At 38.5% G+C, this 26,408-nt stretch overlaps 2 protein-coding genes across 3 annotated transcripts in view; one reads left to right on the plus strand and one right to left on the minus strand.

Moving 5' to 3' along the window:
- The first annotated feature begins 13,619 nt into the window (after nucleotides 1-13,619).
- On the plus strand, nucleotides 13,620-18,477 carry LOC127795972 (eukaryotic translation initiation factor 3 subunit K). Its single transcript, XM_052327973.1, has 8 exons — nucleotides 13,620-13,935; nucleotides 14,896-14,952; nucleotides 15,087-15,137; nucleotides 15,235-15,297; nucleotides 16,387-16,437; nucleotides 16,515-16,581; nucleotides 17,497-17,579; nucleotides 18,013-18,477. The coding sequence occupies exons 1-8, from the start codon at nucleotides 13,819-13,821 to the stop codon at nucleotides 18,214-18,216; spliced, it is 693 nt and encodes a 230-aa protein (XP_052183933.1). The 5' UTR covers nucleotides 13,620-13,818; the 3' UTR covers nucleotides 18,217-18,477.
- Nucleotides 18,478-18,804: 327 nt separating this feature from the next.
- The window catches only part of LOC127795971 (phosphoinositide phosphatase SAC3-like), a 38,027-nt gene continuing 30,423 nt past the window's right edge, over nucleotides 18,805-26,408 (minus strand). For both annotated transcript variants that reach the window (XM_052327970.1, XM_052327972.1), the window contains exons 11-16: nucleotides 24,380-24,501; nucleotides 23,873-23,986; nucleotides 23,332-23,523; nucleotides 21,005-21,157; nucleotides 20,566-20,668; nucleotides 18,805-19,563 (exon numbers count right to left, since the gene is read on the minus strand). In XM_052327970.1, the coding sequence (XP_052183930.1) occupies nucleotides 19,453-19,563; nucleotides 20,566-20,668; nucleotides 21,005-21,157; nucleotides 23,332-23,523; nucleotides 23,873-23,986; nucleotides 24,380-24,501 (795 nt within the window). In that variant the 3' untranslated portion in view covers nucleotides 18,805-19,452. The remainder of the gene's footprint in view (nucleotides 19,564-20,565; nucleotides 20,669-21,004; nucleotides 21,158-23,331; nucleotides 23,524-23,872; nucleotides 23,987-24,379; nucleotides 24,502-26,408) is intronic.

Raw genomic sequence — 26,408 nt, forward strand, 5'->3', positions numbered from 1 at the left:
TTAATATAATTCTTCCAGAGAATCATAGAGCCAAAATGAGCTCATCATCCTCATCTCATTAATCAACTTAATTAGAGGTAAAACCTTCGGTTATGTGTCATTTGGGAGCCAAAAGAATCAATTATTATTATTATTATAAAACCCAAAACGACATTTGCTACAACCATAATTTTCATTTTCCTGCGGATATTTCATCGTGTCGGCCTAAATTAAAAATAATAAAAGTTGTTCTATATATTATTATGATTAGGCGTTATGTGTTAGGCTAGAAAATGTGTTCAACACTTTACATATTTAATTTAGATTAGTCTTTAACTTACAGACAATAGAACGCGTTTTTTTATTTATTTATTATTAGGTATCTTGTTTCATTCGCACAAGAAAATCAAATAGGCAGAACCGTGCTTTCTTACCCATTATTTTCCCGAGAAAATGAAAATAGGAATAGAAATAAAAATGGGCTCCCCAACCCGAACATCTGCATCTGCGGTTGGAAGCTGTCCCGAGACTTGGAGCCTGATTGGGTGGAAATCCATGATGCGCATCCCACGCTAACCCCACCAGAAAAAGAGAAAAAGCAAAGAGGAGTTGAGTTTGGTTTGGTAGAAGAAATAGAATTTGACGCTTGAGAGAGAAGCTCCAGATGCATACGCATGTGCCGCTCAAAAACTTTTTTATTTTATTTGATCTTTGGTAACTTTGCGCAGCATTGTCATATCATTCATGCAATGCCCTCTCCATCTAAATTTCCCAAACCCGTGTATCTGTACCACCCACTGAAAATGACAATAGATTCGTGCCCAACCCAACCAAACAACACCTCCCCTCCTCCTCCTCCTCTAATCTCTTCTTTTATCATTAATGCTGCTAATGGCTCTCCATTTAGAAGTGATCCTGATTCGGATCAAATTGAGTTTTCAAATTAAATCCAATCATTCGAATTGATTTGATTTTATTATTATGTATAAATTTAGTTAATTTGGTTTTTCTTCCCAAGTCACTCTCTAATACGTCAAATGCTCACCCTTTAATTAGTTTGGACAGATAGACAGACTCAAAAATTAATAAAATGACAAAATGATTTGATTTTATTATATTTTTATTCTTTTTAACTTTTGTGAATTTAACTGAATTGAACTCTTGGAGTTGGAATGAATTGATTTGGATGTATATTTGGGAATCAAAAACATCAATTTTATCAGATTCTTGTTCTATAGAGGCTACAAATCATCAACAAAGTTGCCGTTCCAGAAAGGGATATTTCAAAGAGATGCTACAAAATGCCGCCCCCAACTTTCTATTACCAAACCAACCTTATCCTCCTGGACAGATCAAATTTTAACTAAGCCCACCTTTGAGAAAGGCAAGAAGAGAATCTCTTTAGTAAAAGGCCAAAGAATAGTTCCTTGTCTTCTCTCCCTGCTTCCATTGGCATGGTACGTAAAGAATTTGAACTAGGCATGGTACGTAAAGAATTTGAAGTTTTACTAAATAGAATATCAAGATTTAAATATACGGTGATTTAAAAGATAAAATTATTATTAAAAAATAATATTTAATTAAAAAATAATAATAAGACTTTAGGTAAGTTCTGCAAAGATTATTTAATTTTAAGTGTTTATAGACTGTGTCTACATCTAAATTTACTTAGAAATACATCAGTAAGGAAGATTACCTATACCTAAGGATTAATCATGCAAAACTCAAACATTTTAGGTGACTCAAACAAAATAAAAAAAAAAAAAGAGAATCTCTTCACCGTTGATTAAATATTTCATTTAACTATGATATCATATCATTTTATTAATATTATCTCACATTTTAACTATATTTTATCATTAATCTTTTTATCCAAATACTAAAATCGTAAAGAATTAGTGAAATCTAAAACATACGCATAAAATTTAATGAAATGATTGTCTTAATACTAAAAATACATTTGACTTTAAAGTATAGCAAGTCGATCGATAATACTTTACTATAGACTTAAACCCATATTTGATTCAATCGAGGATTAGGTTTAGCTAATCTTAAGATAAAATAATTGTATAAGGGTAGGATTATTTAATCCCACCAGCTCGCAAATCATACGATTATTACTAAAATGCGCTTGATAAACGGTCAGATTAATATTGAAGAACCAAATAGTTGTAAATTACCACTCCCGTGGTTGAATGAGTACAGAGGCCATGTGAGCTTCGTGCAGGCTCTGTAGTTAGATGTTTGCTTGATGACTTTATATTTAATAATGGCCCCCACTCTGACAGCTAGGCCTAGGCCGGTACAATGCAAGGGCAATGGAATGGAATTATCCATTCATCCGAGTTTGGATATACTCTGCTCTGCCTCATCCATGACTATATATATATATATATACATGTCATTTTTTTTTTTTTTAATTTCTTCCTTTTCTTTATTCAAAAAGCTTCATCTCTTTCGAGATGAATCGGCCATGAAATAAACGAGAGAAAGTGATGGGGGTGGCTGTGGGCTCCTTGGCCACTTTCCACACACTGGCCAGCCTGTGTTTGCTCAGGCGACTCAGACTATGTTCCTGCTGTTCAACTTTCCAACCCAAAATCATATTTTTACTGAAGTTTTTTGTGTTTAATTGTGATATTTTTGTCATTATCAGTTAGTTTTATGGGTATTTTTCCAACTGTATGATCGTTCATGAATAAGATTTATATAATCATGGTCCACGCGCCATGCATTAATGTCCTATTATTATTATTATTATTTAAGTGAGTAGAGTGATATCCAAATCTAGTTTTATCCGCATTTGGCATGTTAAAACTTGAAAGGAACCCATTTGATTAAGTCTAAGCAAAAGCAATGGTGGAGATTGGTGTTTGGATTTGCGGTTTCCATCTTCGGTGATATTGGGACCCCACACCAGTTGGTGTGCTATTTATGGTACCCTTTATTTTGAGCTCTCAAGATATTCATATATAATTTTTATGACAAGGAAAACATTACTAAAATCAAGCCACATTAATAACTTTCACAAACCTAAGCTATTTTATTATATATTTTATTGATTGAATACCGAGTCAATTCAATTGTTTTAACAGCATTAGCAGTCTCCATGCCCTGCCTAACTTTTCGGTCAATATGGATAACTTTAAACCCCCAAATCTGAGTTGGCTAAAGAAAGGTTCATAACTTTGAAGAGAAATTTTTGTACTCCCCTCCCCATTTTCATTTCTTTCTCCCTTCTAGAACTTGCATGCTATAGTCTTGAATATATAAGATCGTTATATCATTCGTTTATATCGATGTATTAAAAAATAAGAAATCCACTATTGGCTCATGTTTTGGGCGACACAAATTTAAGGGTCCTAATGTTTCTAAAAAGAAATCAAGCTAAGGTCAGGTCAACAAACTACAGTTTGCTGCGTGTTCTTCAAGCAAGAATATGACAATTAAATATTGCATTTATATCTTTTAAAATATTTCACATAGACCAATGCATTAGATCACGTAGAAAAAACTGGCGAGTGCGGGTTGTTGACTTGCAATGTCCTCTAAATCATATAAATTAATAAATTAATTAAACAGTAATGGGAAAAACAGTGGATTGGTTTTGATGGTTTGAGAGGGCCACTTAATTTGTCCCTCCCCATGATGGCCTACCAGCTTTAAAATTCTTCTTGTTTGCTGGTGATCTCCACTTTTCTTAATCTTCAAGCGTCTCCAACCTCCCCTCCCAATGATCTCCTCTTGCTCTTATTGGGTGCCCGCCATGAGTATACGCGCATCCGCAAGATTAATTGATGAATTAAAATTTATAAAGTAAGTCTTTAATAACATATTTACGTTTAATACAGAATTCTGTTCACTAAATCCGTAAGAACAGTGACATGATAATATGACAGTTTTCCTAACTTCAAGCTTAGTCATGGCATCGAAATTAGTCACTAATTTAATTTATAAGGTTTGATTTGTCTTAAATAAATTTAACTTTGTATTTTTTTTTTATATATGTTAAAGAAGAATGATTGTCTGGAGATACGACTGTGTGATGATATCATTTTGATATTTAAATTAATACATAATATTAGACCTACCTTATAGACAGGTGAAAGTAGTGGAAAATATTGCACCTTCGACTCACCTCTCGAAGGTTTTTTTTATACTTTTTAATTTGAGCTTTATAATAAGAATCACAATAAAAATTAACTAATTGTACTCGTATTATGAATAGTTGATTTCTTATAGTTTCACAAGTCTGTAAGTGATTTGAATTGTGAATAATGGAAGAGTGTGGAATATCTTACACAAGTTCATAGATGTCATCTTGCGATTCTCCTTGTTGGCTTAGATTTATCTGTTGTTAAGATTATAGAGATGTGGCTACTTGTCCTATGTGGAATTTCTTTTTCTTTTTTTTTAAACATTTTCACGTAGTCTATTAGTACAAGATTATAGTGATATCTTTTCCAACTAGAGTTAAATATTGTCGGCGTTCAATTTCAATCGACCGTGATTTATTTTGGGCCGTCGTGAGTAAATCCAAAAATACCGAAAAGAATAAAGGAAAACCAAAATTCCAAACATGAGTCAACATCGGAATTTTTTACGTGGTTCGACCAGAACGATATCTACTCCACGACCGCACTCTGATTATTCCTTCAGAATGGCGGTATCTGATTATTCTCCTCGTCCCTCATGATATCTATGATTCTTATTTATACTGAGGGGCTTTTACAATTTAGATAACATATAAAAATACAATGATTATATAATGGGGGACAAATAGCCCTTATCATCTATACAAAATTGGGAGTGGGATCCTCATTACGAGGGGCATGGGCTGTTGTAGATAAAATGAACGGGCCCTACCTCTGACTTTCTCAGCAGCTTCGCCACTTATGCGAGCTAATGGCTTTAGGCCAACGACCTGGATGATACAGCGAACTGAGGATTTTATAACGAGCCCGTTAATCGATCGTCGAGAGCTCGCCAGGGGTTTTATCAGGAGCTCGCAAGGTGCTTGCTTTACGGGCTTCGGGCTTTGGTGGTGTATGGATTTCATTTGACGAGGTCGTCAGGATCTTCCAAGCTCTGGGTGATTAGGTTAGCCCATTGGGCTGAGCCTGGCCCATAAAGGGGGTGATGCGGGAATAGCGTATAACATAAGCCCCCCAACTCGCGGTGTGATCTTCGTACTGGGGGCTGACGCGTGCCAGCTGTTAACCCTCCGGCTCCTGCCTAATTGCTTTAAATCTCGTCGTCCCACGCAGCACGTCTTGTCGGCAGTGCATTTAATGCGCATTTCCCCCCATTTCTGATCATGATTACGCCTGTGGGACCCACAAGCTATCGTGCGGCAGCTGGATGTTGAGCATGTGATAAGTCGTCTTTTGATCCGACGGTTGGGATGGATAGGGCCACAGTATAAATAGTGGGGGGTGTCCCCCATTTCTTCCTTTACGCTATTTTGAAATTCTCTTAATCCTTTGCCTTCTTGCTTTCGCCTTCTTCTCTCGAGGCCTCCATTACCGTCGTGCTTTCAAACGCCGACCGTTCTCGTCCGGTGCTTGGTACGAGTCTCCATTCAGACGTCAGGCTTAGTGTTTGGTAAGTTTGTCGTGACTTTCTTTTTCTTCTTGTGAGGCCGTCCACTGTCGGTTAGCCGTCGGTGGTTTCTCTGGCTTCGCCGATTGATGTCGTCTTCATTTTTGGAGAAATGGCACGATTTGGTTCGGCGTTTGCTGGGCCTTTGGGCACAATGACCTTAGGATTAGCTTTCCATGGAATACCGGGCTTGCAGCTGCAGCCCCTCCGCCTTAGGCGGCACCCCGTTGCAAAGCGCTCGGCCTAAAAGATTTAGGAGATGTTTTTAGGGTTTTTCTAGATTCTTGAGGTTTGGTTCGCAATTTGCGACCTGACTGCCCCCCCTCTTTTTTTTTTTGTAAATGTCCGACCAATATCGCTAAAATTCAGGTCAAAAGCACTACAACTATTTCGTAGGAGAAAACGACACTTCAAACTCTAAAGATTGTCTTATCATGGAGGGTCAAGACTTTGAGGGTGTGAGCTCGCGGTCCAGGAAGGTCGTCGTCCTAACCTTTTTAGAAACCGAGCTGGAGGTCCGAGATCAGGTCGCTAAAGGAAGTACTAGACGCGCAGGTCTTCAAGAGATTCCCATCCAAGGCCAAACCTCACGAGGTAATGGCTTGTGCTCGGGAGTTTCATCTCCCCAAGAGCTGCCAAATATACATCCCTACTTCGAGCTGCCACGCAGCCTACCCGCCAGCCAATTTCGTAGCCGTTAGCCCTCAGCACCTTGAGTCTGGCTTTAGGTTCCCAGTAGCTCCGTACCTTATTGCCCTTTTAAACGACGTCAAGCTCGCCCCCTTTCAATTAACACCGAACTCGTATGCCCAACTCACTTCTTTGATCGTCTTATTCTTACAAATAAACTTCATCTCCTTCATCGAAACTGATAAAAAATTTATTTTCCTTCAAAAATGTCAAGGACGGGCTGTACTACCTGGCGGCTCGTCCTTGCCCGTATAAGGCCGCCCTTCCTTAGGGTAAAACGAAGGGGAAGTCTAACGTGGGCGATTACAAGTCTAGTTGGTTCTTCGTGTCTTGCCCTTCGCTTTCCCTACTTAGGAATTATAGCTTCGCACTGACCCCTGGTAAGAGAATATCAGCTCGCATGAATCTTTCCTTTATTTCTTGAGTACTTGTTTTAACTTGCTCATCCTTTGATGCAGATTTTGGGGGCAAGAAACCGACTTTATCGGCTGAGGAGACCGACGTCCTTGGCAAACTTGTGGCTGCAGGGGTCGAGTTCAGAGATTCTTGAGCTTTCGGACGAGCTTCTTTGCGAACACGAGCTCGCCCCTCCTCTTGGCGTCGAGACTATCGAGGGAGATCATTTCAGGGACTTGGGCATGGAGATCCTCCCTTCCGTCTTACGGGTCGTAGAACCAAGCAGTTCAAGAGGGGAAGCCGACTAAGACGAAAGTATGGTTGATCTCAACCTCCAACAGCTGAAGTGTTCTAGGGCGAGGTCGAGCACTACCTCGTCCACTACCCTAAGCTCTAGGTCACAGGGTGGTAGGTCAGAGCAGCTGCAGCCGCAATTGTGCCCCCAGCAACAGTAGACTCAGCAGCTGCCGGGGGGGGCAGCAGGAGTAGCGGCAAAGAACTCTGCCCCATCAACCCCAATAGCCAAAGCAAGCTCATCAGCAGCCAGGGCATCGGGCCCCCGCCTCCCGAGACCACGGTTCGAGTGGGGCCCGTGGGAAGGAGGTCGTAGTGGAGGTTCGAGACGCCCCTACCGCCGGTTCGAAGTGGAGGTCTAACCAGCCACAACAGATGGAGGACATCAGGGCCAAACGGGCTAGGGTCCTTGAGAAGGAGCTAGCCCTAGAGGCCCTGCTAGGAGGGGTCTTCGTTGGCCCCTTCCTGGATTCCATGCCCGACCTCTTGGGTGCGAACTTGAAGCCCCTTGATGACCCGAAGTTAAAGGGGATCCCTCTCTGTGATTTCATGGCCCGTCACAGCCTGGTGGTAAGTGGGAATTCTTCGTACCTTGGTTCCTTAGCCTACTTTTTAATGAGCTAACATTTCTTCTTTCACAGACTTCTCTTGCCGCTATGAAGCTCCGGGCTCAGTACAAGGATTTTGAGGAGCAGTTTCAAACGGTGAGCACGTCCCTTCAGGCTGAAATAGTGAAGCTTGAGGACGAGAAGAATGCCCTGAAGGCTGAAATAACGAAGCTCTCGGACAAGAAGAAAGATCTCCAGGTCGAGTCCCTTGCTACCCAAAAGGAGGTGGAGGGCTCCCTGACGCGTCTGAGGATGGAAGCTCAAAAAAATAAAGACCTCGAAGAGGAGCTTCGCAGGTCGAAGAACATGTGGGAGCTTTCCAACTCCGGGCTCACCGGCGAGCTAAATAAAGCAAATGAGGAGTTGCGGAGGGCTCAGGGGCAACTCAAATCGATCGAGGCGGATCTGAAGGCAGCGAAAGTGGAGCGGACTCGGGCGGATGATCGTGCTGCTCGATGTGAGGAGCTCACCAAGAGGACCATTGATGATATAAGGGCGGAGGTCGGAGCGCGGATGGATACTGCGCGCCGGGAGACCAGATCCGAGACCTACTCGGCGTTCCTGTACACCCTTTGGGTGAACCATCATGAGATGGATTTCTCCTTCTTTGGTGCGCAGGCTGTCGAGAAGGTGGAGCGGTATGCTGTCGAGGCTGCAGAGGACGCCGACGATGCCACTCCCCTTGATTCGTCTGTGGTTGCGACGCAAGCTCCCCAGGTCGAGGCCGAGCCATCTGGGGCTGCCGAGGTTTAGCCCGGTGAGACTGCCAAGGAGCCTCCTGTGGAGGTTGCCGAGGTTTGTCCAGCAGGGCCTGTCGAGGTCGATCCTGCAGAACCAACCGCCCCTTCTAGTTAGGACTCTCACATGTGTATTCCCCTCCCCTTCTTTTTTTTTTTTTTGTAATATGATTATTCATTCAATGAAAGAGGTATTTCTACTGTACTTGTATATCTCGCCTTAAATTCCTTTGTGAACTCAAGCTAATTCCAACGAGGTTCCGGCATAACGATTCTTGAACCAATTTCCATGATATGACTTGAAAGTAACTTCTTCATGATATAACTCGAAAATAACTTCAGCAAAATCCGGTATATTTGAAAAATTGACTGAGAAGGAACTTTCAAGAATATAACTTGAGAACGAATCGTCCGAACATAGGTCTAGATAGATCCGGAGTTTTATCAGCTCGTAAACTAACATTCTTGAACTAGCTCGTTGATGATAGTTGTAATAATCAACGCGAACACTTATTCTTAGGCAATTTCCAGGAAACCCCAATCCAGCATGTTTTGACAATATAACGAGAACCTTAACAAGGTGTATGTAAAGGCAGATTGCTTTGCGATCTCGGCTAACATTTAGTGGCTGAGAAGCTCGTTATAGGACGCGTGCCCGGTAGGTCGCGAATAGTCTTACTTAGGCAAATTAAGACGAACCTCGACTGGCACGGTTGAATACGCAAAATTTGCTAGGATATGAGATTGTGTCATGACCTCGACTGGCATATTAAGGTTTTTGATAAATTTTAACAAATTGGGAGTGAACACCCAGGTAGATCGCAGACCATGGCTTTAAGCCAAGATAAAAGGACCCCAGCTAGTGAAAACTCAACTTGTACCGCCAAGTTATATGTTTAGGCAGGGTCATAGAGTGACCCCAGCTAACACATCATGGTTTGTTATTTCGTTGACTTGCATGGCTGAGATATGTGTCCAGGTAGGTCGCGTTACGACCTCAGCTAACACCCGATGGCTTCTACAAGTTTTAATTGAACCGAGAGGGAACACCCAGGTAGGTCGTAGACAATGGCTTTAAGCCAAGATAAAAAAACCTCGGTTAGTGAACCCAAGCTCGAAGTTACTTGTGGAAGTAGTTGCTCAGTAGGTTCCAAACCATGACATTAAGTCAAGATGAATGGTTCTCAGCTCGCAAACCACGACCTGAGGGAGGGACTAAGGTGAATGCTCAGTTGAGCCGTGAACCGTAACACAGTGGCTAGGTTACTTAGGCCCCAACTCGCAAACCATGGCTTCTCGACCCCTCATTTCAGGGGTACTCAATTGAATACCAATAAGGATAAGGTGCGATGAAAGTTCATAAATTCTAACCAGAATCATGAAAGTTATTCATAATAAAAAGACGAAGCATAGGTAAGAGCAATTACATTTATTTGAAGTAAGGACGAAGGTGTTCTGTGTTCCAACCCTGTGGGAGAGGAAAACCGTCCATGTTTGCCAGATGATACGCTCCGTTACTCAGATTTTCCTTGATGATAAATGGACCTTCCCAGTTAGGGCTTCGGGTGCCATCGCTTGTCGCCCGAGCCCCTAGGAGTACCAAACGCAGCACCGGGTCTCCGACGTTGTAACGTCAGATTCGGACCTTCCTGTTGTAGTATCGTGCCACCCTTTGATATAGCTCTTCCACGGTTGAGTCCGGGCCTACTGATTGTTGGACCTACGATCGCCTACTTCTTTCTCGGACTGGGGAGTGGTGATTTGGGGATGGATAGTTGTCCCTGATATCCTCTTCCGCAGGTGGGAGTCTCTCCTCCCGTGGTTGGTGGACCCTACGAGGCGACGCCGGTGGATCGTGGACAGCCTGTGCTTGAGCTTGAACCAGAATTCTGACCGCGTCAGCGAGCTACATTACCATATTCTCCAATGCTTCCTAGTGCTGCTGCTAGTCCCAGATCGTCCTTGTTCCAGCGATTTGAACAGTAGGTTGGATAGGGAATCGCGGTGGTATGCCGGTGGCGTCTCCGGCTGGCGGTGGTAAAGGGATATCTGTTGTCGAGGCAACGGGTCCTCCATTTGGTGGAAAGTCTCGCGATCGATCACCGTGATTTTCAGGTGGGTCGATCGCTGCCTGGGAACTTCGAGTATTCATTCCTCTGGCTATGGCTATTGATCAGAGCGGCCGCTTCCTCTAGCGCCAAAATGTCGACGTTCAATTTCAGTCGACCGTGATTCGTTTTGGGCCGCCGTGAGTAAATCCAAAAATACTGAGAAGAAGAAAGGAAAACCAAAATTCCAAACGTGAGTCAACACCGAAATTTTTTACATGGTTCGGCCAGAACGATGCCTACTCCACGACCGCACTCTGATTATTCATTCAAAATGGTGATATCTGATTATTCTCCTCGTCCCTCATGATATCTATGATTCTTATTTATACTGAGGGGCTTTTACAATTTAGATAACATATAAAAATACAATGATTGTATAATGGGGGACAAACAGCCCTTATCGTTTGTATAAAATCGGGAGTAGGATCCTCATTACGAGGTGCATGGGCTGTTGTAGATAAAGTAAACGGGCCCTACCTCTGACTTTCTCAGCAGCTTCGCCACTTATGCGAGCTGATGGCTTTAGGCCAACGACCTGGATGATACAGCGAACTGAGGGTTTTATAGCGAGCCTGTTAATTGATCGTCGAGAGCTCGCCAGGGGTTTTATCAGGAGTTCGCAAGGTGCTTGCTTTACGGGCTTCAGGGTTTAGTGGTGTATGGATTTCATTTGACGAGGTCGTCAGGATCTTCCGAGCTCTAGGTGATTGGGCCAGCCCATTAGACTGAGCCTAGCCCATAAAGGGGGTGATGTAGGAATAGCGTATAACAAATATTCTTAAAGAGTATAGATTTTTATAGTCTTATTTGATGTGCTTGATTTATAAGTGAACATGTGTAATCGATTAAATTAGCTAATATACAATCGAACATTGATTAATGGTAACAATCGTGTTTTGAGTGACAAAAAAAAAAAAAAGACATTTCTATAAATATGAATCATTATGATGGATATATGATATTTGAAAACAAAGTTTAGATTTTGTTTAGTAATAATGGTGAGCTTGTTTCTTTTGTGACTCTCAAAATGTACTTTTATGCTTGTTTGTATAAAGTAAACCGTAGTTACAAGTACTGTGGGCTTGTGGGTTTGTTGGATCCAAGGTTTAAGAGTTAGCTGGCGTGGCATGAACAAGTGGGTGTAGCTTTTAATTGCGAGAGAATGGCAACCCCTCAACCAAACATGAGGCCATTGAATTAATTTGATGGTTAATCGCAGTGGGGCACGCCGATTCCTCATTCAATTCCATGTATCATTGAAGAGCATGGAAGTAGTAGGCTTGTTTGGATAAGAGGACAATATCTTTACTTCTATCGTTTTCTTAGTCACTCAATAAGATTAACTCTATGATGATTGGGTTGGGAGCCCCCCACTTTGGTAAAGAACGGCTGTGAAATTATGGTTAAAAGAACGGCTGTGAAATTATGGTAGCGTGTCCTTCCTTGCCCCCATCTATAAATAATACTAAGAAAAACAAAGTACTCCTAACTCAGTGTGATTTGGCTTTCTTCTTTTTTCTCTAATTTAAATGTTTGTTTCATATGCTGACAAATGTTAGTGAGTTTTACATTTAGGGTGTATTTGATAGAGTGAAAAATGAGGGTGAAATTCATTTTTCATCCAAATTTTTAGAAATTCTATCAAATAATTTTTTTTTTATAGAATTCGAATTTCATTTTAGTTCAAAAAGTAAAGATTTTTCTTGAAATCAAGAAATTAGAATTCTTAGGGATGGATGAGAATTGAAATTCTATGAAATTGAAATTCTATCTCACTTTCAACCCTTCAATCAAACGCACCCTTAATAATAAGAGATTATAATTATCTCTTCAATGATTAAAATTTTTAAAGACGAATTTATATACAAATATATTTATATTATATATAAATTATGTAATTATAATACATACTCATCAAGCTAGCGGTGCATGTAAAATATAATAATTAGTAATTGACTTTAATAAATATATATAAATAAATATAGTTGGAGTATGATGCTCCAGCTTTTGAGGACTTGAACTAAATGGTGCCAAAAGCACTAATTATAATTCTTTCATGGCTTTAATATTCGTCTCTTTTCGGTGTGATGTATTGAAAGTGATTCAAAAGTTGAGCGGCCCCTATTACACTTCCAATTCACTTCTCTACACATACCCATCACTTGTTATTTTCTGATCATTTATTCTAAATTTTTAAACTGAATTGCTTCATTTTTATTAAATTCTATTTGGATCCATCTGTATGATACATACACATGCACATAAAAGCAAAAATAATTTTAATCTAATTAAGTAAAATATATGATTATTTTACAGAAACATCACTAAATTTTGGTTATTTAGGAAATTGGGTTGTCTAGAGGAATAATTTTATTTATTTATTTATTAAAATATGTTATAATTTTTTCCTAAACATTTTTACATTAGTTATTTTGATTAACTCCAACTAAGTTACTTTCCAACCATGAAAAAAGTAACCTTACATTGAGAGCAAAACTCACCATCAAGGCAGGATTAGAAGGTCTTTTCAAATTGCTTTTTTTTTTTATATATATAAATATATTATTTCAAATTATTTTAGTTTCATATTTACCTTTCTGTTGCTTTTTTCGTGGGCTTGTAATATTGTTAGTACAGAGGAGTCTAGTGGACCGGCAGGGTACGGGCCGAGGCGGCCCAATTTTCCACACGGCCCAAGTACCGCGAAGGAAGGCATGTTATGTCCCTCGTTCCCTTCAAACTGTATTAAGAAAAATTGGAATTTTTTTTAAAAAAAAATTATCTGTAAATATATTAACATCTCTCTATATTAGTTTATTGATGTAATTTTAAACAATAATAATAAATAAAGTTTTAATTTTATCATGAAATGAAAGGATAGGTAATAAAAGAAAGTGATAAATATTACCTTCACTATTGAAATATTATTGTTTTGAGATTAGAGAAGAATAATTTAAATTTGGATCAACTTTGAATTATTATTATTATTATGTATATCATCATAAAATCATGTTAGATTATTATAACTATTAGTATGCATTTTCATATATATATAAACTCTAATTATTGATTTGGTTCTAAAATATTTCATTAATTAGGGACGGAGAAGATGAAAATGTTAAATGTAAGTCCGATTCCGGGGAATGGAAAAAACAATGAGATTAGAAGGAAGAAAATGAAGAGGAGGGGCAGGAGGGTCTTTTTCCTCATTCCGCCCACCCAAACCCTAATTCTGACAAAACTGTACAAGAAGACGGAGGAACTCTTTCTCTCTCTCTCTCTCTCTCTCCATCGCAATTCGGTTGAAGTTTATACAACTTTCTTCAGAAACATACTGACGCACACATTCATATCTACATATATATATATATATATATAGAGAGAGAGAGAGAGAGAGAGAGAATGGGAAGAGAGGTGGAGGCGTCGTCGGCGGTGGCGTACACGGTTGAGCAGCTGGTAGCCGTCAATCCTTACAACCCGGACATCCTTCCCGATCTGGAAAACTATGTCAACGAGCAGGTCTACACACACATATATATAAATATATACACGTAGTTTTTTCAAGTTTCGATATGTACTTGGATGTTACACCCTTGACGACTTTATACTGTAATTCGTGTACTCTATCGGCCAGGTTGGTTATTATAGGTTAACGAGCAGACAGGCAAGTTTAATAAAATTCGGGTTGCATAAACCCTAATAAATATCGTTTCTTTGAACAAGCTTATTGGACACTTGGTGATTGCAAACAGTTTGTGTAATCTTGTAATGGAACGAACTTCTTTTTTCTTTTTTATTTTTTTATGTATCAGTTGGTTGGAGGAAACGATGATATATAGATATCTCATGAGAGGAGGAATTTCAATTTTGTGTAGAGAGAGAAATTGAAGATGCTTTCAAGGCGACAGCTTTGCAATTCTTGATTTGAAAGAAAAATTCCTTTTTCCTCAATTTCCCCCTCTTTTGTTGATTTTGTGGGGGAATTAATTCTACATTCTATAGGCTTACTCTGGAGGTCTTGCTAAGCATTTGATTTCTCCACACTATCTGTACTGAGATGCGCCCCCATTCTTTATTATAGCATTTTAATCAATTGAAAATTTTATTCTTTTCATATGCAAATTCAATTCTGCAGTGTCCTAAAGTCTGAGTAGCACGTGAACAAAATAGGAAATTCCTTTCCAGACTTAATGAATTAAGGTAATGAATTGCAGGATGACACTCCTTCCTGTCATACTAGTTCACCTAATGAATTCCCGAAAATTGCTCAGAATCTTTTGGAGTTAATACCATTGACATAGTGGAAACAAGGTCTTGTTCTTTTCAGGAAGGTCAATTACCTATTAAAATGAAATGATATACTGTTGTTTATTTGCTGTTCTGCATATCTTTTAAGATTCTACATTTTCTTATTAAACACTTGCACATTCACTTGCTTCTTGCTTGTCAATACCATGACAAAATAGCTGTCTTGATCAGGTTTCATCGCAAACATACAGCCTGGATGCAAACCTTTGCCTCCTTCGACTCTATCAGGTGAGTTTGTGATTTTTGTTCTGATTTGAATAGGACTACACACAATCCCCAACAATAGCGTTCTCTCTATGTGATGATGAGCAAATTTTTAGTTAGCTTAAACTGCTTTATTAACACTAGTTATTAATTTGCAGTTTGAGCCAGAGCGAATGAGTACCCAAATTGTTGCTCGCATTTTGGTCAAGGTCTATCAAATCCTTCTTTGAAACTCATGAAATATATTTCCAGTTCATTTTTGTGTCATTTGTTTGTCACACTCTGTTTCCCTTTTGTTATGAGCAGGCTCTTATGGCAATGCCTGCCCCAGATTTCAGCCTTTGTCTCTTTTTAATTCCAGAACGAGTGGTACTAACTTTATCTCCTATAAATTCTCTCTCCCCATATATATGCATGTTAAGTAGAATGCATCAACCATCATCAAATTCCAGATTTGATCATGCAGGGCAAGTAATGTCATAAGCATTCACTGTTGTGATGACAAAAAAAGAAAACTAAAAATTATAAATCAAAAGACAATTATGTTAGGAACAACCAAATCAAATAATAGGGCAGTTGAACATGCCTACCTGCTGGCATGGAGAGCAAAGTAGAAACAACGATTGGACAACCCATGCTAATTCTTGTGTGGAATCAACCTTAAATGGCATTGCTTTTGTTGGTTATCTCATTTTCAAGTAGGCTTCTGTTAGAGATATTCTTAGTGCATGGGATTGGCAGCAGAGAATGTACAGTAGCTCTTATTAGTGGGATGGACAGAATGCACTGTCTCTACATGATTGTTAGTACCCGATGATAAATTTTATCATGGCTCAACTTCAACTTCAAAGTAGGTACTAAATTTGGAAGACACAGGATGGCTCATTCACTTGTCTCCTATCATCTGCGTTCTCATTTTCCCCACTCACAAACCTACCGCTTCTTTCTGTCTGAAGTTTGGACTCGTGATGGTAGCACTGTCATTGGAAAAGGATCTAGGGGCAGCAAAATTACTACTGCTTCTTTCTACTTTATCTACTGAAGTGGATCCCTCTCCCCCTGCCTCCTCTCTTTCTGAATCTCAGAATAACCTTGGCCTGTGCTAGGAATTTTTTTCTTTGTTGATATCAGTTGTGAGGTTGTTAATCTCAAATATAGTGGCATTTTAAATGCTTTCAAGTACCAATGCTCACATGCATCATAAAATTGTTTGTCACATGTTTCATGGTGGATGAAGTAAGTCTTTCTAACTGTTAAAAATCCCCTTACTTGCACAGTCTTACTTCAATCATCTGTGCCTTTTGTAGTAGTCAGACATCTCCTGAATATGTTTTGGGTTGCAAGTGCATTTCAGTTCCTCAATTTACTTCTGTTTCTAGAATTTTTTATTTTATTTTATTTCCCTCCATACTAACTAATCCCCCCCCCCCCCCACCCCCCAAAACTTCCAATCATCAGCAAATGGAGGAACAGTTCAAAACATTAATTGTTCTTTCACACTACCTGGAGGTATGTTTTTGTCTCATTTGAATTGCATGCAGTTGGATGAAATGGATTTACGCTTGCACGTGTACTTTCTCATGCAGACTGCAAGATTCCGTCAGTTCTGGGATGAAGCAGCTAAAAGTCGTCACATTTTAGAAGCTGTGCCAGGTAGTATTGAATTACAACATAGTGGACTTCTTGTGCATGTTTCTCAGCTATATGAAACATTATGTTCATAATGTCAAGTCTTTTATGTTCCAATTTGTTTGAATCCACTATCTTATTATACACGGCCCTCACCTCTAGTGGCTGAGTGCCACAATTTGAAGGTGAGGGGTGAGTCCCTGTGCCCCTTCTCTGTTAATGATGCATATGTACAAAATTAAATGTGTAAACTCGTGGTTATTGATGCTCTTCAAGAACAAGTATTTACTATTTAGGAAAAATCATGTTTTACTCATGAAAGATGTAAAAGTTAAATACAACTAGGATATCTTATGTTTTCTAAGCCTTTTGGTCTCTTGCAAAAAAATATGCTGCTGCTAATATTAAGTGTGGTTACTTATAAAAAAAATGAAGTTAAAACCTAACTATTAGTTTTCCAGTTTTTGAAGCCTTAGGTATAATAATCAATTTGGATCATGTGACAATGCAACTTGTTGTAGCATATACTTTTTTTTTTTTTTTTGGTTGCTGGAAAGATGTTCGTGTCCAAATTAAGTTGGATGATCTTTAATTGCTCTTTTCCTTGCCAACTAAACTTTCAAATATGATTTTTAAGAGCGTGTTGGTGTTTAAAAAACCCCGATTTCTGATTGTAAGCAAGACATTTCCTAAGTGTAATTACTGTGAACCATTCATCAAGTGCAATGTATCAGCATCACATGGTTATCTGCCCAGTACCCTTGGGGCTGTTGTGTCATAGCTTTCATTTGATTTTAGAAATTTTTCATCATGGTTGCCACCATTTTAGTGGGTCCCCTCATTATTGCATATTTTTCTTTTAGTTTTCCCATGTGTTGTACTTGTTTCCTCTTTTGTGTGCACGTGTGCCATGGCTGACAATTGTTGAAAAATCTGTAGGTTTTGAGCAAGCAATCCAGGCCTATGCAATTCATGTCCTTTCTCTGACTTACCAAAAGGTTCCAAGGTCTATTCTTGCTGAGGTATGCTCAGATCTTGTGCCACTTAAGTTTAACTTTGGTGTCTGGTTTGATGAGTTGGTAGCAGAGTGCTAGAACTCCTTGTTTCATGAAGAACGCTAGAATTGATCTCCTATCCTGCAATTGGTTTGGGATGTGTGATTTTGAAGTGTTGATGGTAATATTAAGAATAGAACAAAGTTCCTGCTGATTATTGGTGATGTGAATGGTGTGGCAGTTAGTCCTCATGGGTCATGCAGTTCAGTATAAATTCAATCACCATGGTTTGCATTATTTTGCCATTGAACTATATGTCATACAACTTGAGGTAGCTCTATCGTCATTTGGTTTTAGTAATGAATGATAAATCTTTTTGTTTAGCTGCTTTTGAGGTTGGTAGTATGCTTCCATTGTACTATTTTTCGCTGATCTTTCTGATAAGCATTGTTATGCGCAGGCTATCAATATTGAAGGTCTGTCCCTGGACAAATTCCTTGAGCATCAAGTCACAAACTTTGGTTGGGTTATTGAGAAGGATCACGGAAGGGGCCAACTCATTATACTTCCCCGGAATGAGTTCAACCATCCAGAGTTAAAAAAGGGCACCGCTGATGGCATTCCATTGGAGCACGTCACTCGAATCTTTCCCATTCTTGGTTGAGCTATGCATGTTGAAGTTGTCATGGTCCTTGGCGTGTGTGTTTAACCAAATATTATTGCTATTCTTACTGAGGTTTGTCTTTTAGTAGAGTTTTGGGCTCTTCCCCCTTCAATTTGCCGAGGCACTACTAAAATTATATTGGATTTTGGTCACTTTTATGTATGCAATCTTAGTTGAGCAGCTTATGCTGCCAAATGGCTTAGTCGTCTACGATATTTTTTTAAAGCAATAGTTATTGCACCTGCCAAATCTTGAATGTTACCTCATCTTTCCTTGCTAGTATTAAAGTCAGGATTTGTTACATTTGAATTGTTTTCATTGCTGAGCAATCGACTGGTATGTTCCAATTTGTTTGCAGTTTAGTTTATGAACTTGGTACTAACCTGGAACCATTAACAGGCGTACAGAAGATCTCCATTCGCTGGTGGCCCGGTTGCAGGGCTTTCATTTTTGTTTTGTTTTTTTTATGGTGAATCTCTGGCAGCAGCCAGCTGTCAGTTCTATTCCCAAAAGGCTCTAGCCTCTGGAGTACTCCGACGTCCATCGGCACCGGCATCTCGCCAAAGGGAAATGTTCTTGGGAAAAAGATTAAAGACAAAACAGAATACATACAAATTAAATTGTTCAACATGTAGTCTTGAGTTTTGTTGATGAAAACTCACACCACAAAATGGAAACCGGAACTAGAAAATTAGACACTGTTAAATGACTCCTTACGTGTTAAGTGGAATAGAATTGTAAGGCTGGCGGCATTGGAATTGGGCACGGATTTACGGCGACGCCAAATCTAGCGGCAAAAGCGGTTAGATGGATTGAGGAGGAAATTAAAGAATGTCCTAAAAAAGACTCATCATTCGAGCTCCACCAGTAGGGTATCTATATATATATTTATATTTACAACATCGGAAACTAGGAATTTGACAAACATAAAAGAAACGATAGGAAACGGTTCTAAAAGAATCTTAAAAAAGGCTGTTGGCTATTTACTCTACTTGTCGGCCTAGGTTTGATCTGTTGAAGCAATGCAGTTAGCAGCTGCTGCTGGCAAGTCATACTCAAGAGGTAGAAGAAGACTGCTTTCTTTCTAGCAACCCTTTCTGGAAAAGAGTGACTGGAACGGCTGGCTTTATTTCCTTCTTCTCATTCTCACTTCAGAACATGTCAGCATCCTCTGGAAATAAGGGGGTTGGGCGGGAAGAAATGAGTACCAAATGCAGGTGAAAATCAAACCAGGATTTAGTGGCAGAGTGTTTCCCCATAGGTCACCCAGCGTAGAAAACTATCTGAAAATTCCTCAGCGCTCTGGGCATCGTTGTAGGATGGATCAGTAGCTGCACGTACCACTCCCTGCCAACAACAGAGAACTTAAGGTTCCTATACATGCCAACAACAAGAACAAGTCCTCCGATTGAAACTGTCACCCTACTCATAGAATAATCAATTGGAACAGATGTCATAATTCTATTTTTCATTTAACCTTGCAAGATGTCACAAATTACACAAGTTAAGGGGTTCAGATGGTCATTTCATTGATATATGTATTTAACTTATTTATAAAGAAGTATCATCTCATTCCAATTACAGATACTCTCCGGGTTAAACACGTAAGGTAAGGTAAAAGCCTTGGACATACATTACCCAAATCATTAAAAGCTTTCCCAAGAAAAGAGTATAAAAATAAACGTAATCTTTGGTTAATGGTTACAATGAAAGGGAAAAAATATAAAGAAGCAATTCATAAAATTTCACCTGCTATTATGCACCAAGGATGCATAGATCACGCAACAAATAATTCTGGAGTAATTATTTTGTGAATAATAAAAAAAAAAGTGATGTATTATCATCTGAGTCAACATTGAGAGCAATTTGCATTATTGACTGAGAAGGCGATCCTTTTCATTCTGTAGAGTTACAAGTGGCTGGAGCATACACAGAACTATTATTAAAGGATCGTTATGCAGGAGCATATTCTCTGATTTATTACTGTCTTTATTTTCTTGTTTGTTTAGCTTCCAGTTTAGTTTATATTATTATTAGCTAGACATGTGACTAGCATTTAAGTTTTCAATAGCGATGGATGGTCAAAATTAGAAAGATTCCTTTGTGATCAACGGCTAGGATTCCTGCAGTAACCCTAGTACAGATAATCTTTCAAGAAACTTTGTAGGCAGCATTTTACTCTTAACTCCTCTTTCGAGGTTTTCCTAATCCAACTTTTGATCAAACACTGTTTTTAGCCCAAATACTGCACTTGTTTTGTTGACTCTGCTTCCCACTCTATGTCAGATTGCTTCACTCAATAATTGTGTACTGTTCAAAATATTACTAGTATGACTAGAAGACACTGACCTTCATGCTGGATCCATTGCCACTGGTACATGGCATTGTTTCTCCAATCATTCCAATAATAACATTCCCTGATGATTCAACTGGAGAGTTAAGAAGCATTGACCTGCAATCATAAGAAAGAGAATGGTAATAAATTCCAATCATGACAACATAATTAACAACCTATAATGGAACAGGAGACCAACCCTTCTCTCGTATCTAGAGATTTTTGATACTGAACCATTCATGTTAGGATTCTACAAAAGAGGAGGAGAAAATAAAAGAAGAATTTTTCTAATTAACTATTCATGTTTGGTTTCTACATGAGTATGAAAAAATAAAAGTACAATTTTTCTACTGAAACTATTCATGTTTGGAGTCTACAAAAGAGGATGAGAATATAAATGAAAGAGTGTTCTTAACATTTCCAACTCATCATCTGCAAAGACCAAAGAAGTACCTCTCATATAATTCTTCATCACAAGAATTTCCAGAGGAAGATAGCCAGTCTAGATCAACAAAGTTTGAACATGTATCTTCTTGATCATTGTCAAGGGTCCTGTCCCTTTGCATGTCTGGAAAAAGCTGCCGACTAGGCATTACGGCTGTATACCTACGTGAAAATAAATTGATGGCCAACAAGCTTTGTCAGTTATTACACTTTCCTGAATCATGTTAAACATCATATTTCTGTAAGAGAACACGTCCAGATGCATATCAATCCTCAAGTTACACATCAATGCATGGATGAAATCAGAAGTAGCCTCAGTTAAGCTAACTGATAACAAAGAAAGCACCATTGAAAATAAACAGATTGACGATAAAACAGACTGGATAAAAATGCTCAATGAGAAGTAAGATATAAATCATGCATTCAAGCAGTCAATGCAAGTGACTTGACATCTTGTGATGCAGTTCTTTTTACTTTCTCACTACAGGGAATCCCAAAAAAAAAAATCATTAACTCCAAACTTTTGCACTGTAGTGGGTATTTTGGTCATTTTAGAGTATCACTTTCCAATTAAAACTAGGGAGCTGAAATACACTAGGCTAGCCGTTTTGGAGGGTCATGAGAGAATTGTATTTACACACAAACTTTCCTTTGCTTTTCTTGCAAAGCGCTTGCTTCCACAACTCAAACCCATCACCTTCCAGCCATGAAAGAGCAACCTTACCTTGCTACCAAGGTTTGTCCAATTGCACTGAACAATTCTATTGGGAGGAAACGCAACTCTTACGTTTTATAATATAACTGCAACGAAAAGGACAAGATCCACTTCATAGCTCTTTTTAAGTTGACACAGTTTTTTGCATTTTTCATGTAACTAAAAGCCAAAAGGAGAAAAGGTATGATAAACATTTTGTCTTTTAGCTGGATTAATAATTGAAAGTTATCAAAAAGTAATATTATCTCTCTAATTCTTAGTCAAACCTGCTTTTATTCAACTTAGTCACTTTACATTTTCTTCAACAGCTTAACTTTTGAAATAAAAATTAATATTTTTTTCTATTCTACAAGATTTGATGTTATTTGTTTAATTGCATATTCAGTTGACAAAACTTTGGGATACTACTAATTTTTTATTTTATTTTAATAAATTTTAACATCTTTATATTTGTAATCTCTCTTCTCTCCAAAATAATTTATTTTCTACATATGGTTCTCCATGCGTTTGCTTTAAGTTTTTACCTCTATATAAAACAAATAATTAAGAGACATAAAGCAGCAAAGAAGGTGATTTGAAATTTGAGGATCAAATGAGGAGAGCAATACCTTCAATATTTACAGAAGTAATTATTGTTATTGATTTTCAGTGTGATCTAATCTAAAATTTATGACTGCAAGATTTCAGAAAATTAGATGTGAAAATATTAAAAATCAACTAATGTAATTAAAGTCAAAACAAATGGATGGTAATCATTACTATATGCATGCTCTTAGATTTTTAAATTTGAGAAAGTTCTATTTATTAGTACATTGTTATAATTTTTATCGGTAACAAAAATAGCTCCTACAACATCACAAGCCTTAATCCTACTTGGTGGTGTCGGCAACAAGCAGAAGCAGTTCCTATTTTTTTTAAAACCCATAAAATATTTTGCATTGTAATTTGAAAATTAAAAATTTGCCAATGCTGTGCATAAGAGATTTAACTAACTTATAAAAAATATGTTGAGATTTGGGATTAGATAAAATAGAAACTATTACCCAAGCTAAAATTCTGGACGATAGTTACTCAATAGGATGGAATACTAATCCTTGAGACACATGTCCATGTGGTCTATTAATGCTCAAGAGCATATCCACACAATAATAGCACATGCCATGTACAGATAAGAGCTGCACAAAAAGCTGGACCAGAAAGAACTGATTGATTGGGTCATTCAATAAACTGACTCTTATGATAAATTCCCTCAGATATTTACCCTGATGCATAATGAGATTTGATAGACAGGACCACTGAAAATATGCTTAACAGCCCGAAGCACCAATATCAAAGGCAGAGTCATAACCAACTCTTACCAAAACTTTTAGTATAGGTTGCACGATATGCACAATAAAATTAACAATTAGTGGATTTCTTTTAGTAGTCTCTCAGGTTCTTTTATAGAGTTCGCCCCTAAGGGAGTTTCTTTTTACATAATCTTACTCATACATAAAAAAGTAACCATGTAGATTTCACCGATCTCTAGGAACATTTCGGGATTCAATGAGAAGGTATCACAGATATAAGACTTGAGCATGTACACCAAAAGATTAGAAATGATAAAAGCGAGCAAACAGACCTTGAAAATGTTGTCTCACTATCACAAGTAGATATTTCTGGACTTGATTCTGACAAAATTTCTCTTCCTCTTTGTGACTGATCGTCTGACAAAGTGGAGTTACAAAGTTCCTGCCTGATGTTAGCATTGGATATGGGTGAGCTGCTTTCACGAAGAATATTTCCATCAGATAAGGATCTTTTGAAAAATGACCTGGATGTGCAGAGCAAAATGGTGAGCAAGCAGTATGATTAAAGAAAGCATCAATAAAATAAATCTAATGTTACTCAATTGCTTGCAAATATTATTAAAAGCAAACTAGCCAGAAATAACAGAACATGTTCAATTCCGTATTCTTACAGATAGCAAATAATAGCAAGCTGCCAAACATTTTTCCTGATTAACTTCTTTTAAATTATATCATAAAGCATCAAAATTACTTCACAAAAATAAATTAAAATAAAGAATCCGAAACAGAAGAGGGATATTGCAGTGAATTCCCAACTTTTTATTTCAGAAAGAGAAACTTATCGCTGTTAGTGACTGGTTAAGAGCAGACTACCTTCCATTTTCTCCCAATATTGTTTCCCCATTCCTCCCTCCATTATAGTGCTCGCTCGAATCTAGCTCCCCAAGTTCATTTTTACCCTCTTGTGGCTGTAAATCCCCCAAGAATCTGCTCAAAAAAGTTAAACCAATAGTTACTTGCAACATTAATGTATATAATACCCAAAGTAACATAATAGACAAACAAGGGGGTAGGTCCTGAGCAAGAAAACATTTGTTGAGAATAAAAAATAATAGTATAAAAAGATAAAGTTAAACCTCTACCTACCTGCTTAAGCTTTTAACTGAGAATGGGGTTAACAATTCAACACTACGGACAATAGTCCTTATTACCAACTTGTACGGCTGAGAAAATCAGCCAACCCCATAATATGCTATCAATTACATTCATTCCGTTCCCATATCTCCAATACCCAAAAAAATAAGTATACAAAATCATTTATAACAAACAGCAGCTAAAGATTTGGGCATCTTAGTAATACTGCATGCAGAACTGACTTACACATTAATAGCATTTTGTTTCTCTGCATCCATGTAAGCATTGCTGTAGTGCCGTTGAAGTGTTCTAAAGAATTCCTGGGATTGAGTTGCAGCTCTCCATTGACCCCGTTTCGCTGAAAATATCTATTCAGAATCAAACCAACAAGATGTTAAACATATCTATCACACCATATAATAAACAAAAAGTAACACTAGATAGTGAACAGTGTCACCATAATTAAAGGTGCTATGTGTAGTGTACCCCTCCCGAGGGAAAAACATTAAAGTGTACCAATTGGTGAGATGTGTAACTGGCTAATTAATATCATATATAGTTGTCATCTTAAATTTTACAAAGATGTTAATTTTGCCAAACTTGCATCTCTTGACTGTCCTTACCCTTCTCTTTCCCCATTATTTTTATTACTTCATGATGGTGCTTTCTTTTTAAGAAGCATGATCCTTGGAATTAAGATACTACAATTGCCTAGATATTTCAAAAATTAAGCACAAAGCTTAGCTGAATACAACCTTACTTCCCTTCCAAAAAATTGGGCTTAACAGAAAGCACAGATGGAAAAAAAGAAAAGAAAAGAGAAAGTCTTTAAGGCTAATTCCAAAAGAAAACAGAAAAAAAAATTCTCAAAATGAAAAGCATACTGTTCTTGGCCTCATAATCAACTTTGTGTCAGATTCTAGATCTGACCAGCTAATTCGAGAATAGCGAGAGGGAAAGAGAGAGAAGACTTAAGAGAAATTGGAGGGAAAATAAGGAAGAAAGTTAGGAGGGAAATGGATTGAGAAGGAAACTGATTTCCTGATTTCATTCAACATACTCAAAAAGGCGCCCCTGATCAGTTTATATACTGATCAAGCTCAATTGGGCACCAAAAGCCGTTGGGCCTCGCCCATGTGCACTTACAAGTGGCTTCCGCGAGCGTTGGTTACGCTTCACGCGATCATGCATGCTGGGACATTTTCCCTAGCTAAGCACAATGATTTATTTACATTCTAATAGTGCAATTATACTGTTATCTCTACTAACAACTAGTTAACGTAACAATCCCGACCCCTTAAAATGTTTCTTGTCCGCAAGAAATATGTAGTAGGCTTGCCACGTTGGGAAATTGCTGGAGAAGTTCTGGTAAGTATTCCCAAGTATTGTTGTCGGAATGCAAGGAAGACCATTGAACTAACACCTGAATCATAGGAACGCCATTGTGGTGTGTCACCCGTCTGTCTACGATGGCCATGGGAACTACCTCCGGAGGTACTTCGCTCACTTATAGGAGGTAAGCTCGGGGTAGAGCTTTGGTTGCCCACTGATTTCTTTAGCAAGGATACATGAAAGATTGGATGTATTCTTGTTTCAACAAGTAGTTCCAATTTGTAGGCCACAGCGCCAATTTTCTCTACAATTTTGAAAGGGCCATAAAACTTAGGATTCAACTTTGAAATGTTGCGGATTGAGTTTTAAGTAGACTTCATCCCCTACTGCAAATTCTCGTTCGCTCCTCTTTCAATCAGCTTGTTGTTTCATTCGGATACGTGCCTTGGCCAATTCATCTTTCACCATTCTTAACACTTCTTGTCTCTGTTGGAGGTAGGTTTCCACGATGGCTACTGTTGTGTGACTTCCTAGGGTAGGAAGTAGATCCAGTTTGTAACCATAAAGGGCCTCTAATGGGGTCATCTTTAGTGAGCTGTGGAAGCTAGTGTTGTACCACCACTGTGTCATTGCCAACCATTTATGCCATCCTTTAGGCTGCACAAAACTGAAACACCGTAGGTAACCTTCTAGACATTGGTTAACGCGTTCGGTTTGGCCATCCATTTCAAGATGGTATGCTGTAGACATTAGGAATTTGGTTCTGAGGCCTTTCATAAGCTCTTTCCAAAACAGGCTGATAAATATTTTGTCTCGGTCAGAGACAATTGATCTAGGGACGCCATGTAGCTTTACCACATTATCCAAGTAGATTCGAGCCACTTCCTGAGCTGAGAACGGATGGGTTAGGCCGATGAAGTGGCTAAATTTCGTGAATCTGTCT

Source organism: Diospyros lotus, chromosome 2 (genome assembly GCF_014633365.1).
Source record: "Diospyros lotus cultivar Yz01 chromosome 2, ASM1463336v1, whole genome shotgun sequence".
Classification (NCBI taxonomy): domain Eukaryota; kingdom Viridiplantae; phylum Streptophyta; class Magnoliopsida; order Ericales; family Ebenaceae; genus Diospyros; species Diospyros lotus.